General features: G+C 45.2%; 1 protein-coding gene across 4 annotated transcripts; it reads left to right on the forward strand.

Annotated features, from left to right (window-relative positions):
- Positions 1-214: 214 nt before the first annotated feature.
- nup58 (nucleoporin 58) lies at positions 215-13830 on the forward strand. 4 transcript variants are annotated; one of them, XM_083675315.1, is made up of 14 exons: positions 215-641; positions 3954-4117; positions 4209-4241; positions 4447-4704; positions 5083-5251; positions 5368-5433; positions 5663-5837; positions 6413-6492; positions 6645-6763; positions 7141-7223; positions 7501-7705; positions 12531-12614; positions 13129-13227; positions 13568-13830. In XM_083675315.1, exons 1-14 carry the CDS (start codon positions 562-564, stop codon positions 13735-13737), a joined length of 1785 nt encoding a protein of 594 aa, XP_083531441.1. In that variant the 5' UTR covers positions 215-561; the 3' UTR covers positions 13738-13830. The 4 variants fall into 4 exon arrangements, with proteins under 4 accessions (XP_083531441.1, XP_083531443.1, XP_083531442.1 ...); XM_083675317.1 differs by lacking the exon at positions 13129-13227; XM_083675316.1 differs by lacking the exon at positions 12531-12614.
- The last annotated feature ends 537 nt before the right edge of the window (positions 13831-14367 follow it).

A 14367-nucleotide genomic window follows, 5' to 3' on the forward strand; every position in this document is an offset into this window, starting at 1 on the left:
CCCTTTTCTTGTGTGCACTTGTGCACTGCCCCTCATGAAGTTGATGAAATTGGATCGGCATAAGTGCCCATGCTTAGACCAATCGTGTGCTGTTAAGACCACGTGGGAAGTGCACAAGTGCGTAGGCAGAAGGGTGGAGAAATGGAATGCAGCAACAGCAGTCCACCAGTCACAGCAGGCTAGGGACCCTAGTAGGAAAGCGCGGAATCGAAAAAGAAAGCAGCCGTTTGTCTTGCCAAAAGGAAACTTGCGTACATATTTAACCACATACGTTGTGTGTCCATAACAGACAGTCTTAGTGTTGTGTTACGTTAGTAGTTTAAACGTTGTTACGAAGCATTTGATTTTAGATCACTCGTGTAGTGTGTTTTTGCGTTTAGTGTAAGATGATTCGGTTTGCGTTAATGCAAGCTCGGCTATGCTAGGCTAGGCAGCTAGCTAGGGGTCGGGCCTCCACGCGGGCACTCGTCGTAGCTCGCTACTCGGCTAGTGTAGCGAATAGCCTGCTAGCTAACTAATCGAGTGTGATTTGTCATTTGGATGTGTGACAGTTTATGAAAGATGTCAGGCTTTAACTTTGGAGCCGGGACTCTTGGGTCCACGAACACTGGCGGAGGATTTTCCTTTGGGGCCCCGAGCAGGTAAGCAACTCGTAGTTTGCTAGCCATGCTTGGCTACTGCTGCATTTTGCCAGTAGTGAGATTGTCTATATGAGTTCATTAATGCATGATGAATAACCTAGTTTGAGACCAGTATGCCTGTATGGAAATCCTCGAAAGCATCAGTGCTCCAGTTGCTGGGTTTTGGAACACGACAAAATAGCTGCAGAAATTCTCAAATAATGCTTAGTATAATGGAGACCCGTGTCCGGACCGTAGCCATTCTGGAGACTGGACTTTCAGAGTATTTTAACCTTTACAAGTATTTCGTATACAGTTTCATTCCTATTATTTTACATTGCTTAATTTGAAAGCATTATTACTATTAGCCTATTTGAAAGTAGTCCATGGATTTAGGTTCGTTTGGGGGTCAGGACAAAGATGGTTTGGTTTGCGTTACGTTTGCGTAGTCGTGCTGCTCATTTGATCCCTTGTCAACCTTGTTTTATTTGACAGTATTATTTGAAAGCAGTCCAAGGATTTAAAGCCACAATCCGTTATTCGAAAAACAACAAAACGTCAGCCCCATCACTACATAAAGCTGGGGAATGGGGTTGAAGAAATGTTGACTGTCAAATTCATAGGCAGAACTCAAACCTATTTTGAAGCTGTAGGCTACTGAGTTTGTTTGTTCTGTTTGTAATCATAGTAAAATAGCCAAATATGTTTGATTATTATGGGGTAAGACACTTGTATTAAGCTCACAAAGCATCTATACGTCTTTCTTCTGTAAGGCATTTTCAAAAATCAATTTGTGTATCCAAAAGCTGCATCATGAGGGTTAGGCTTTAAGGGTTAGTTCGGAGGCAGAGAGAGCAGGCCATGAGATGCACAGTTGTCGGAAAATGAAAGAAAATACACAATGCTGTGAATTAAAATAGCCAAGAATTGTGTTTCTTTTGAGCTCAAAATCACACTAATGAACTAGGAGTAATATATGGATTTGGGTGATATGAAATAATTTAAGGTTATACCAGCGATAGCCTGCTTGACAAGTATATTGACAATTCAGGTTTATTTTTAATGCTTATTGAGCTGGTGAATCCAGTGTCAACGGAAATCCCACTCTGTGTGAACAGCTACACAGGTAGCATCTATTTCCGGGTTTTGATATTGCACAATAATCAGAAGTATGAGTGCAAAAAGGTCCTGAATGGCTGGTAGTTTGCGGCCCGTGATGGACTGGGCCGTTTTCACCACCCTCTGAAGAGCCTTACGGTCGAGGGTGGTGCAGCTGCCGTACTAGGCGGTGATACAGCCGGTCAGGATACACTCTGATGCATCTGTAGAAGTCCTCAGCCAAAAACAGGCGCTGGCGTGCCGTCTTGATCACAGAGTGGGTGTGGTGTGACCATGTTAAGTCCTTCATGATTCGGACACCAAGAAACCTGAAGCTGCTTACTCTCTCCGCTGCAGCCCCGCCAATGTGAATGGGGGCGTGGTCCCCTCCATTCTTCCTCCTGAAGTCCACGATCAGCTCCTGAACACTGATGTTCAGAAAGAGGTTGTTGTCTCTTACCTCCTCCCTGTAGGCTGACTTGTCGTTTTTAGTGAGCAAGCCAACCACAGTGGTGCCATCTGCAAACTTGCATCAACATGCGTGTAATGTAGCTAATTTGCGTTCGTATCAAGCTAGCTTTATGTAATGTAGAGAATCACTACAGTATTTATCCAATTAAAAATTAGGCAGCCATAAGTCTGACCGATACTGTTTTTTAACACACATTTTTTAGCACAGGATTCAGAAAAGAAACAGTGCCAAAAAGATGTCTGACTTATTGATGATGTTCTATATATGCACAAGTCCATGTCTCATCTCATCTATATTGAACAGTAAAGCATCATTTACTTGTATGTGCACAGTTACTTGTACTATCCGAAATGGGAATTTCACAAAATCACTGAGATATCAACACTGCATATTGATATCTCAGTGATTTTGCTCACAGTCTGATCACTCACTTAATGATAGTACTTATATTCTTTTTTTTAAAAAACATTTAAAAAAATAATGTATTGAGAACTGCTGTCTTAAAATATAAGCTGCCTTTGACAAAGGTACGAGCTAGCCACATTATTTTTTTACCTTCACTAATGACAATTTACTTAAGATAAACATAAAACGTAACGTGCATACACCCTGTTTTGGTCGCTGACCTGGCCGTATCTGCAGAGTAGAGCCCTCGACATTGAGCAAAATGGTGCAACATTGTTGAAGTATTTGGCTAAAAGATGAAATGTTTTTGTATTATATTAGGCAATATGGTTCACAGGGTCCATCTAATATAATTACATTAGGCTATATTTTTCACAGGGCCCAATGTTAAATTTTTTTCTCACTGGCCCAACTGAGTAAGTAACCCTGAAATCTACTGGCCCCAAATGAATTTCTACTGGCCCTGTTCTGAGCTATTGGTGTGCAGTCTCTTTAAATTTAATACATTGTCATATGGAATTTATTGAAATGCTGGCAGACATTACTTCATTATTAATATTGTATTGTAGAATGCAGCTTTGCTTTTATAAACTTCAACAGTAGGCCCCTGTCATTGCCCCTTTAAAACCAGCTTTCTTTGTTTACATCTCATGTTGTTAAGACACGTGTTTTTCTAAAGAGATGGAAATCTACAGGTATCATGTTGAAGACTGCAGTAGACCTATTGCTGAGCTCACATTCACTTTCACATTCCATTTCGTCTAAAGTTAAAAAGTAAACCGAGGGACTGAACCGATAACTGAGCTCTTTTTGCCCAAGACAACTTGCGTTGTTCACCTGTGTCCCTATTTTGCTCATTGCGTGTAGAGAAACATCTGTGAGTAGGCTGGTCATAGTGGTGCACAAGCAGCAGTTATGACAGCTCCAAAATCTCATGAAATTGAGATTGACATAGTCGCACTGAAAGGCAGGTTCACCGCCCCCGGGGCATCTTTTTACATGGCCACGGGCCATCATTACTGTTGAACCCTGTTTTATAACTGTTAAAAAAAAAATCATGTAAAATGTCCTCTTCTGCATGAGTGACTCAAGCAGGGCTTTCGCTGCTTCACTGATAGGCCAACAATACTTACATTTGAAGAATAAACTAGTCACAAAAATTGTAAAAAATAAAATAAAAAAATAATCTTAACCTGGGATGGCCCTAATATAGCAATCATTCTGACAGGGAGCAATAGATTCAGCATTCATTGTCATGCTGACTCATTGTTGATGATGCATAGCCTTGTGATCAGAAGGAGATTTTGTACCTTGAAAGTTTCTGTGTCTTTACCCCCCCCCCCCCCCCCCTTCTGTAGTGCCCCTGCGGCCACGGGTGCTGGAGGTTTCACTTTAGGGGGTGCGCTGGGCATCGCGGCTCCCACACCTGCCTCAACCACCACCACCGCTGCTATGGGCCTAGGGGGAAGCCTGTTCGCCCAGAAACCGACCGGGGGCTTCTCCTTCAATACACCTGCCTCAGGTATACTCGCTCACTTCCTCGCTCACTTCCTCGCTCACTTCCTCACACACTTCCTCACTCACTCTCAACTTGTGTTGTTGTTTTGATGCAGGCGCTGCTGCACCTACCACAGGACTAACATTAGGTGAGTTCTCTGTTTGGCACAAAACTTACACCGCAGAGCTTTGAAGAATGTCGCACACCTATTCAAAAACTTTGCAAAATGTTTATAATTATAATACATTATACATTTGATTTGTTAGCTGCCTTTCAAGCCACCCAAGGTCGCCTTACATGGAAACAAGTACAAATGTAGAGCAGACGGAACTCACCCCTGTTGCATCCCGCAGGTATTCCTGCCGCCTCCGCTGCCTCCACAGGCTTCAGCCTGGCCTTCAACAAACCCTCCGCCACGGCCCAGCCCTTCTCCCTGACTGCCTCTGCCCCCGCGGGGGCGGGGCTGACGCTAGGCTCTGCCCTCACATCCACCGCCCCTCTGCAGGGCTCCAGCGGCTTCGCCCTCAACCTCGGGGGCATGGCTGCTAGCACTGCCCCTACGGGACTCGGGATGCTCGGCTCCAGCCTGTTCTCCAGCACGGCGCCTACAGGTGAGCTACACACACCTTTCACTCCATGAAGCAGGTTAGCTACAGGTTAGCGATACACACACCATTCACTCCATGAATTCTGGCTCTGGGTTGAATTTTCCTGTTAACATATCTTTCTTGACTGATTTTGGGCTCCCCTCTGAGCCTGGTTCCTCTCAAGGTTTATTCCTACATCTCTATCTAGGTCTTATCATTGTTCCTTGTCTGTACTATCTCTCTCTCTCAACACTATTTCTCCTGCGTTATCCTCTCTTTTAGTGTATTTTACCCACTCTGCTTTCTTCACTCAGGGCTTAATGAACTACTTTGTGTGAATTAAAGTGAGAGTCCATTTTCTAACGTGTGTGTGTGTGTGTGTGTGTGTGTTGCGTGTCTCAGGTCTGGGTCAGTCCACTCTTGGATCAGGGGGGTTGACGTTAGGTTCCCTGATCTCTACCTCCACGGCGTTGTCCACAGCAGCCCCCGCGCCAAGCCTCGGACTGGGCGGAGTCGATTTCAACACTTCCTCAGAGAAGAAGAGTGACAAGTCGTCCGGGGCCAGACCAGAGTGAGTCCCACTGACTGACAGGTCTCTGGACCGTGTCTGTTCTCCACAGTTGTCCTTGGGACCGGTTGCTCTCTGCCTCTATCTGAACTTTCTCTCTCTCTCTCTCTCTCTCTTAGGGACAGCAAAGCTTTGAAAGATGAGAACTTGCCTCCAGTCATTTGTCAAGATGTGGACAATTTCCAGTAAGTTGTGCAGTCTTGTATAGTATGTCAGCTGTACCTTTGTGTGTGTGACGATGATAATGATAATGTGACAATGCATTATTACAATACATGGTTGATGTCTTTGACTATGGCTACAAAGCAGTTATTTCATGTTTGTGTTGAGTGATTTCTCTCTCTCTGTCTTTCAATTCTCCCTCTGCTTTCCTTCCCTCCACCCCCTCCTCTCTCTCTCCCCCCTCCCCAACAGGAAGTTTGTGAAGGAGCAGAAGCAGGTTCAGGAGGACATCAGCAGGATGTCTTCTAAAGCTATGTTGAAGGTCCAGGACGACATCAAGAGCCTCAAACAGCTGCTGTCTGTCAGCGCCAGCGGCCTGCAGAGGAACGCCCTGGCAATAGACAAGTTGAAGCTGGAGACTGCACAGGTACACACACACACACACACACACACACACTCATATACAAGTCATATACACACATAGTAGATTACAGAGGAACACTGAATACAGAAGCAATGACACTGGAGATGGACCGCGCGCTATAGACATGGATTTGTCTGACAGATTTGTCAAGATGTGGACAACAATGTCAATTTAGGTGACTCAAGACTTGAATTCAAATGACACATTGTATTGTTTTAATATTTACATGTATGTGTTGCCATTTAAGACACATGGTGTAATGCTGAATAGACTCATCATGATTAGTGTGGTGGAGCCATGGCTGACGCCTGGGAAGATCCCATCCTGATAGTCTGTGCTTGCCAGACAAAGGTTCCTCCTTTCCTCTCTTCCTCCTCTCTTCTTGTGCCCTCTCCTCTAGTCCTTAGCTAGACCCAGCTTGTGTCATCATCATTTAAACTGATATGCTCGCTAAATATCACCTTGAGGAGCCGTGTTAGCTAGAAAAGTCACATTTGAAAATAACTTTTCTTGATGACTTTTTCTTCCCCTTTTCCCTCCTCTTCCTCCCTGGCTCTCCCAATCTCTTTCCCTCCTAGGAGCTGAAGAATGCGGACATAGCGCTGCGTACTCAGAAGACCCCCCCAGGGCTCCAACACGAGAACACGGCCCCCTCTGAGTGAGTAGTCAACATCATTATACCCATGTAAAACCAGCGCCAACATTCTTCTTGTCTTGGTAGTCTCATCATGGGATTCTACTGGTACTAGTGAATACTACTACCACTGATTGTCTGATCAAATGTTTTCATTTTTCCCTGCTTGTCTGTAGTTACTTCCGGGGGTTGGTAGAGCAGTTTGAGGTTCAGTTGCAGCAGTATAGACAGCAGATAGAGGAACTGGAGAACCACCTCACCACACAGGGCAGTGGAGCACACATCACCCCACAAGGTAAGAACACACACACTCTTCCACTCTAGTGGACTCCTGTTTACTCCTATTATTCATTCAATCATATGCATGTAATGGGGGGAAATGTAAAGTTAGTGAAGGTTTTATCTGACTTGATAATGATTAACCACTTCCCTGCATAAAAAAAGAAATTGACGGCAAAGTATGTGGTTTTTTTGGTTACAAGCAATAGAATATGTGTTTGGCTTTTATGAGGATGAGTGTGAGAGTCCATTTTATAATGTTGCACATTTGACAAATTCTCTAACCTGAGAGACAGATCACATTTGAGTTGTCGAAACACATTTTTCTCAGCTTTAAAAGCCTGTGTACGTATCGAATCTCTCCATTTGTGTCACTCTCTCTGTGTTTTCCAGATCTGTCCCTGGCCATGCAGAAGCTGTACCAGACCTTCGTGGCCCTGGCTGCCCAGCTGCAATCTGTACATGAGAACGTCAAGGTGAGTCAAACCTACTCAACATTTACTCCACACTGTCGCCATAGGCTTGCATGAGGGAGGGGGGGGGGGGGGGGTACATTACGTCTGATATAATTAGATGGGAGTTCTAAAAAGGACATCCAAAAGGGACATTTCTGACCAGCGTCCCATTAACAGCCCGAATAGGTGAAAACCCAAACTAAACAATTTTTAAACTCATTTGCCAGTTAGTCAGTCAGGTCCCTTTAGTTGTCCCTGTTGTCGATACTCTTCTTCTTCCCCCCCCCCAAACCCTCAGATCCTGAAACACCAGTACCTGGGCTACCGCCGGGCCTTCCTGGAGGACTCAACCGACGTCTTCGAGACCAAGCGGGCAGCCAACAGGAAGTGGCAGAGCGGCGGCCCACGCCTCACCACGGGGCCCGCCCCCTTCGGCACCATGCCCAACGCGGCGGCGGTCGCCATGGCAGCCACGCTGACGCAGCAGCAGCAGCCTGCCCCAGGTCTGACCGCCGCCTTCAAGTTCTAGAACATTTCCCCCCCTCCACCCTGACCCCCAACCCCTTCCCTAACCTGCTGCCTCTCAACTGAACTGGCCTTCTGACCATCACTCTTGAGTTAGTGAGGATGCGAGGGAAGGTGAAGGAGGGACAGGAAAAAGGAATAATAAAAAAAAACTAAAAAAAAACAAGCAATTTAGCTGGTGCCAAAATCCTGTATAGCTGTCCTCTTCTTGATTCTCTGGTGGGGTTGCTATATGTACGTGTCATAGAGATTGGGTCTCTAGCCCGGTGTTGCAGGGGTGAAGGACCCATATCCACCTCTTGAGTCCCTTTCCAATTAGAGAGAACATCTATTCAGGTTGTCTTACTTCTCTTCTCTCTCAATCTCTGAGAAGCACTTAACATGATCCCCTTATGGGGTAACGCAGGGGTACTAGGACCTAACATGAGGGTCTAGGGTGCTGATGTGTCACTGGAGAGATGAGACCGTAGAGAGCTCCCATCTCTCAGAGGAGATGGCGTTATGCCTGGGAGAGCCATTGTTTTCCAATGGAGGAGGATCAATGTAGACGGCCCAGAGTTCAATGTCACCGGATGTTCCGCACAAGCAACGCCGGACCTCGCGTCAAGCGAAGCGCTTGCTGCGAATCATGTGACGTCTCACATGAATTTAGGCTCTTCATTCTTATTTAATAGGTGCTTGAATGTGGTGAATATACTTAATGACTCATAGGTTTGGTTGGAACCTGCAAGAGTTTTCTATTTGTTTTCGGGAGGATAAAAGGACCACTCGGCATGGTAGTCTGGACTAGTGGAGTTACAGTACACAGGGGATTAAGTGGTCATTCTGTTTTTCGAACCAGAGTCGTGTCCATATCCTGTTAGATCGGAAGTTGTGTGCTCTAGCTGGCCTCTATGGGGGTGGGGCGGGGTGGGGGGGTGTTAAAGCGATAATGTAGCTCTCACTGTGTGGTCTGCCTCGATTCATGCTTCTGCACCAATCGTCCCCACCCCACCTCTTTCTCTCCTTCTCTCAAAAACCACACCGGCAGGCACCTTCAGACCACCCGTGCTCCATTCACCAGACCAGCAGGCCTATTTCTAAAGGTTGCATATGATGGACTGGATGTAAAGATCTTTTTGGGCATTTTGGCCTTCGATTGATATTTATCAGATTCAGGACATTTTTGACAATGAACCATGTAAGCTACAGTGTAAAGTCGATGTATAGTATCAGAGGTTGTTGAATGTGTTTTGTTTTTTTATTTTATTTTAGAAGTTATAGATTTTAAGTGTTGAAAGTCATTCCTTTTTGTAACACTGGCCTCATTCTCAGTTTCCACAGAGTTGGCACAGCAATAATGGCAGGCTCTGGTAGCTAAGGTGGCCATCTTTTGAAGTTGCTCTGCGGGCAAGTGACATAGCCAGCCACATGTTTATACACTCAACTCAAAATGATTTACGTGTGTTTGTGTTTGTGAAATACTTTGAACGTTTGCTTGAGCCCGAAGTGCACTTTGGGACTATTCCATTGGTTCCACTGTGCTAGACAAACTCAATCAAGCACAGCTAAGTATTTCAAATGATTATTTAGAAATTATTTCAAATACTACTATTTGAACCCAGGTCTGGCGTGTGTGCGTGTGTGTACCATTGTACAGAATAGTCTAACCAGACACTCATACCTGACTTTTCACACGAGTCTAACTATGCATCTTACAATAACCTTATCATTAGGAGAGCGATAGTGATTTAACAGTATTATAAGTCTGATTATTGATTGTACGTCAATAATCGGCAATTACAATGAGGCTATTGACAGTGCTGGTGTGGGCCATAGTGAGATTTCTTCACTGTGTTAGCATTGAGTAGGGTTTGTTCTGTACCTTTAAAGCAGTGATCCTGTCCTGGAGAGGAGCGTTGATTAACTGAATCAGATGGGTTGGTCCTGGGTAGGGAAAAAAAACTGTAGTTTTTAGAACAGGTTTTTTGTTTGACTTGATCCTGTTCAATAGAAAGGGCTACAGTGTTACGTCACTCACTAGGTGAGCTGAGGAGAGTGTGAACTTGCTGCTCATATCGACTGGGCTAGGCCAGTGTGATAATTATGTGCCAAAAATTAGTGTTTCACTACTAGTGCAGTCTCCATTTATGAGTCAGCCATTTTGTGCTCTGAGATCAACCAACTGCTGCTCCGGACTGATGAGTCCACCACCTCACACTAACGTTCCAGAAACTAGAGATTATCCTGGAACTTTGGACTGTTCAGAGCTCTGGTATGACTAGAACTCTTTGAGATTGTCTTGGAGAACTTAATGATTGTTCCAGAACTCATGGGCGGTTCTAAAGATTCTCTAGCTTGATTGACAGTGCTTAGGTGCAGGGCTGTTTTGATTTTTATTGAAGTCCTGTTCGACCCTTACATGAATCACACAGATGGTATGATCCCTTTGTAACTCGCTTGGTGAAGTGTAGCACTGTGTACTTGGCTGTGAAAACGGAGGGTAGGCTGTGCTCAGAGCAATGAAGGGCTGTTTTCTAGCCAGTCAGTGTCCAGAGAACCTTGGAGAGTTGCTTGTAAGTACAACACTGTTATTGGGTGGGTGGGATGGGTGAAAAGAGAATACTGGAGATCAGATGAGGTTGTGTCATGTACAACAGCCCTCAGTCCCCATGGACTGTCCATGGGCTGTTTTTGTCCTTGTCCAAAACACCCCCCTTGTCTCTTCAGAATTTGCAGAGCTTATGGAATGGGATAGGTGAAAGCAATATGGTGAAATTCATTTTGCTCACACACCCTTCAATATAGTTAAAAAAAAAAAAAAAAGAGTAAAGGGGTTTGTTTTTCTGTGTGTTTTTGTTTGAGTGGTTAAGGACCAGGCAAACAACTAAGGGAATGGCTAACTGGGCATTAAAGACAACTAACCACTATGTGCTTTATCATTGTGGTACGACATTTCATTCAATTAGGATTTGTAAAAACTGATCAAAATGAGTGCCACAAACTGAAATTAAATGTTTACGTGTTAGTGTTAATGTAGGTTATTGTTGGTGGGTTCATTGACCTTGATGCCCATTAAAGGTCCAGTGTGTAGTTTTGCACTTTTCTGCCCTCTGTGGCTGCAATGAAAATTCCTTTTTCTTTTAATATTCAAAGTTTTTTTTGATGGCAGCAATATGTGCATAACCTTGTAAACAACCAAAACATAAAAGGGGTATGTTAAGTACAGCACAGTGCTCGACCTCGACACCAGATTATAGAAAGCACTTTTGGGAACCGAAACAGTGCTTTTCACTGAACGTTCTTTGTCATGCGATCTCATTCTCTGATTGCTATTCATTCATCATGGCCAATTAGCATTATTTCAAAGGTCAAATCCTACACACTGGACCTCCCCTGTCCTGCTGGCCAACTGTAACTTATCACTGGGTCTCCCCCTCTGGATCAGTTTAAACACTGAGTGACAACCATACATGCCAATTCTGATCTCCAATAGAACTCTTTGAGTGCTCTTGTTTATTATAGATGTGTGTTTTAATCATATATAACCAATGCTTGTTGATGCATAAGTATAATATGGTGTGCCTTTGAACTAGACAGATGAATAACAATTGTTTGCGATGCATTATTTTGGGGGGGTTTTTCCACCACATGCTAGTTCCTTCACTCTTGGAATCTTGAAACCGTTTTGTCCAATGCAATAGCAGCTCGGAATTAACAATCAGTTCTGTCCTAAGTTGTTTGTCTCTGTTTTATGTAAGTGGAATTGCTTTAAATTGACAATAAATCCATTTTTAAAGGAGAGACCTTGTCTTTGTTTTCTTTTTGACTGAGAAATTACTTTTAACTTAATTGGAAAAAGAAAATTTTGGATGCAGCAAAATAAGAAAAACCTGAAGTTGCATCTCTAAAATCATGCAAGAAATATTTATACCTAAATTCACAAAACACAAATGTAATAACAGCAAAAAGGAAACGAGACATGGGCACTGCTGGGTTTCTGAGTGAACGAACTAGCCACTCTCCTTACCAAGCTCTCACAGTAATGTATGGACCTGAACTGTTCATTCATTGTGCAATGTAGAAGCTTACATTATACACACTCAAACTAGGAGAGGGGTTGATGTATTGATAATGCTGTGTCCCAATTATCTACCCTTCTCCCTAAGTGTGCACTTGTCTTGTACACTCCACACAGATTTACAAGTATGGGATTGCATGTGTTTACAGTACACCAGACCTGGCTAGTTTTGAGTGTTTGCTTGAGCCTGCCGGAATGCGATGGGCAGGGTTTGCTTTTCATGATTCCGTTGTGCCAGACACACTCACTCAATCACAGCAAGGCATTTAAATGAGTGCAAATACTGTTAGAACTCAGGTCTGGTGCACATTTCAGGCAAAAATGGCGGAGAATTGGGAGGCAGCGTCTTTGATGCGAGGAGAAAGGGGTGGGTGGCAAGAGGGGACAGTTGAAGAGGAGACCATCCCGTCAAAAGCACTCCATCCATGACATCACTATTTTATTCTATAGTATTCTAAGTGCCTGCCCAGTATTTAGTCTTGAGTCTGAGATCCAGGACTAGTGTAATTAAACAGGTAATACAGAACCACTGATCCAGTGTTGTAGGAATTTGGGATGTTACCTAGTTTTCACTCTTGGATGTGTACACACACACACACACACACACACACACACACTGTCTGTGCTACCACTTTACGTTGCGAGAGAGAGAGTGGAAACTTGGATCAGTAACACACACAGGAGGAGTAAGGCATCAAACACTGGTTCAGAGGAGTAAAGCATGTGCTCTCTCTCTGTCTCAGGGTCTCAGGTGCCCCTGGGCCCAGGTCTGGGAAACCCCTTTGCCTCAGGAGTGGGCACTAGCTTGGGCTCCTCAGGCCTCGGAGGTACTACCTCTCTTTTTTTTTTTATTCTGGCCATTACCGTCTCTCTTTCCATCCTTCTACCTTTTCCCTATCTCTTTCTCTCGCTCTCTCTCGGTCTAACCCCTCGTCCCCTTCCCCCCCATATCCTCATTCATGTGTGGCACAGTGTAGGTAGATATGGAGGTGGGGATGTGTGTGGTTATGATTTGAGATACTGGAATGGGAGTGGTGGGAGAGACCGTCTGCCGTAGGTAGTTGTGGGATGTGGTCAAGACGTCTCTCGACATTGGTCAACTCCTTGCTTACTCTTTACTCTTCTCTTTCCATTGGTCAGCTCTGATAGAACTCATCTCGAGTTGAGCTGCAACCATACAGCGTCGTCTCTCGCTTGGTGTGTCTGTCTGTCTGTCTGAGGCAAAGCTTCCTCTCCCCCACTCTCCTCTGCAGTAACAATATAGTGTGTGTAACTGTGTCTGTGTGTTACTAAGGCTAAGCTCTCTCTCTCTCTCTCTCTCTCTCTCTCTCTCTCCTGCAGCGTTCGGTGGTGGTCCAGGGTTTGCAGGGGTGGGGACGGGGGGCTCCTCTTTTGGCTTCTCCTCGGCCAGTAAGCCCTCTGGAGGCAGCCTGAGTGCAGGTACACACACAGTATTGGGATAATACTTATTCAGAACAACTTGCCGAACACTACTAATAACTGAGTATAGTTTGTGCTTAAATGTTAATTTAGATGTCCTCCCTTCTCTCTCTCTGTCTCGTCACTTCCTCCACCAATCCCCATTTTGATTTTTTTTCCCCAACCCATTTTTCTCTTTTCCTCCTCTCCCTCTGCTCTTTCCCTCTCTTCCCTCTCCTTTTCTCTTCCCTCTCCTCCACTCACCCTCTCTTTTCCCAAATCTCTTCCTATTTGTCTTCATTCCTCCATTCCCCATCTCATTTTCTCTGTCCTCTCCTTCCTTCCTTCCCCCCCCCCCCAGGTTTCGGCAGCAGCAGCAGCTCGGGCTTCAACTTCAGCAACCCGGGCATCAACGCCTCAGCAGGCCTGACCTTCGGAGTGTCCAACCCCCCCGCCACAGGCTTCGGCACTGGGGGACCCCTGCTCCAGCTCAAGAAGCCCCCCGTGGGCAACAAGAGGGGCAAGAGATAGGCTTAGACCACCTGGAGGACAGACTGGGAAAGGGGGGTGGTGGAGGGCAGCAAAGGGAAGTGACTTCTACCCCGGAGTGGGAGGGACCGTCCAGTGGGTTGGTGGGGGGGGGGGGGGGGGAGAGACACGTAAGTGAAGAGAGGGGGGGGGTTGGTATTTGATCACAGTTTATTTTTATACGCAAAGGAAGAGGGAGTGGTTTGGGGGGGTGGCAAGCAAGTGCATATTCAAACCTGTTTTTTGTTTGTTTGTTTAGGCGTCCGCATAATGGTTTGGTCCTTGCCTTGTTTAGTTTTTATAGTTTTTATGTGCTGCTGTGCGTTGTGTGCGGAGGTGTGAGAAGAGAGGCTGTGCAGATTGTCCCAAACTCTTAGATGTTAGTGGAACATGAAAGGGATTGGATCGGAAAAGGGCACTCTTCCTAACTAGTACACGACGTGTGTGTGTGTGTGTGTGTGTGTGTGTGTGCGCGCGCGCACGTATGTATGTACATTTGCACTTGCCAGCATGTGCGTAGTGTATATGAATGCACAGGTGTGTCTGTGTTCCTCTGTGTCTGTCTCAGCAGACTTGACTTGACTTTGAGGGTGGGGGGGGAGGGGGGGTATTGCTGTCTGTGCTTTTGAGTTG

Source organism: Argentina silus, assembly GCF_951799395.1.
Source record: "Argentina silus genome assembly, chromosome: 1".
In the NCBI taxonomy this organism is placed as follows: domain Eukaryota; kingdom Metazoa; phylum Chordata; class Actinopteri; order Argentiniformes; family Argentinidae; genus Argentina; species Argentina silus.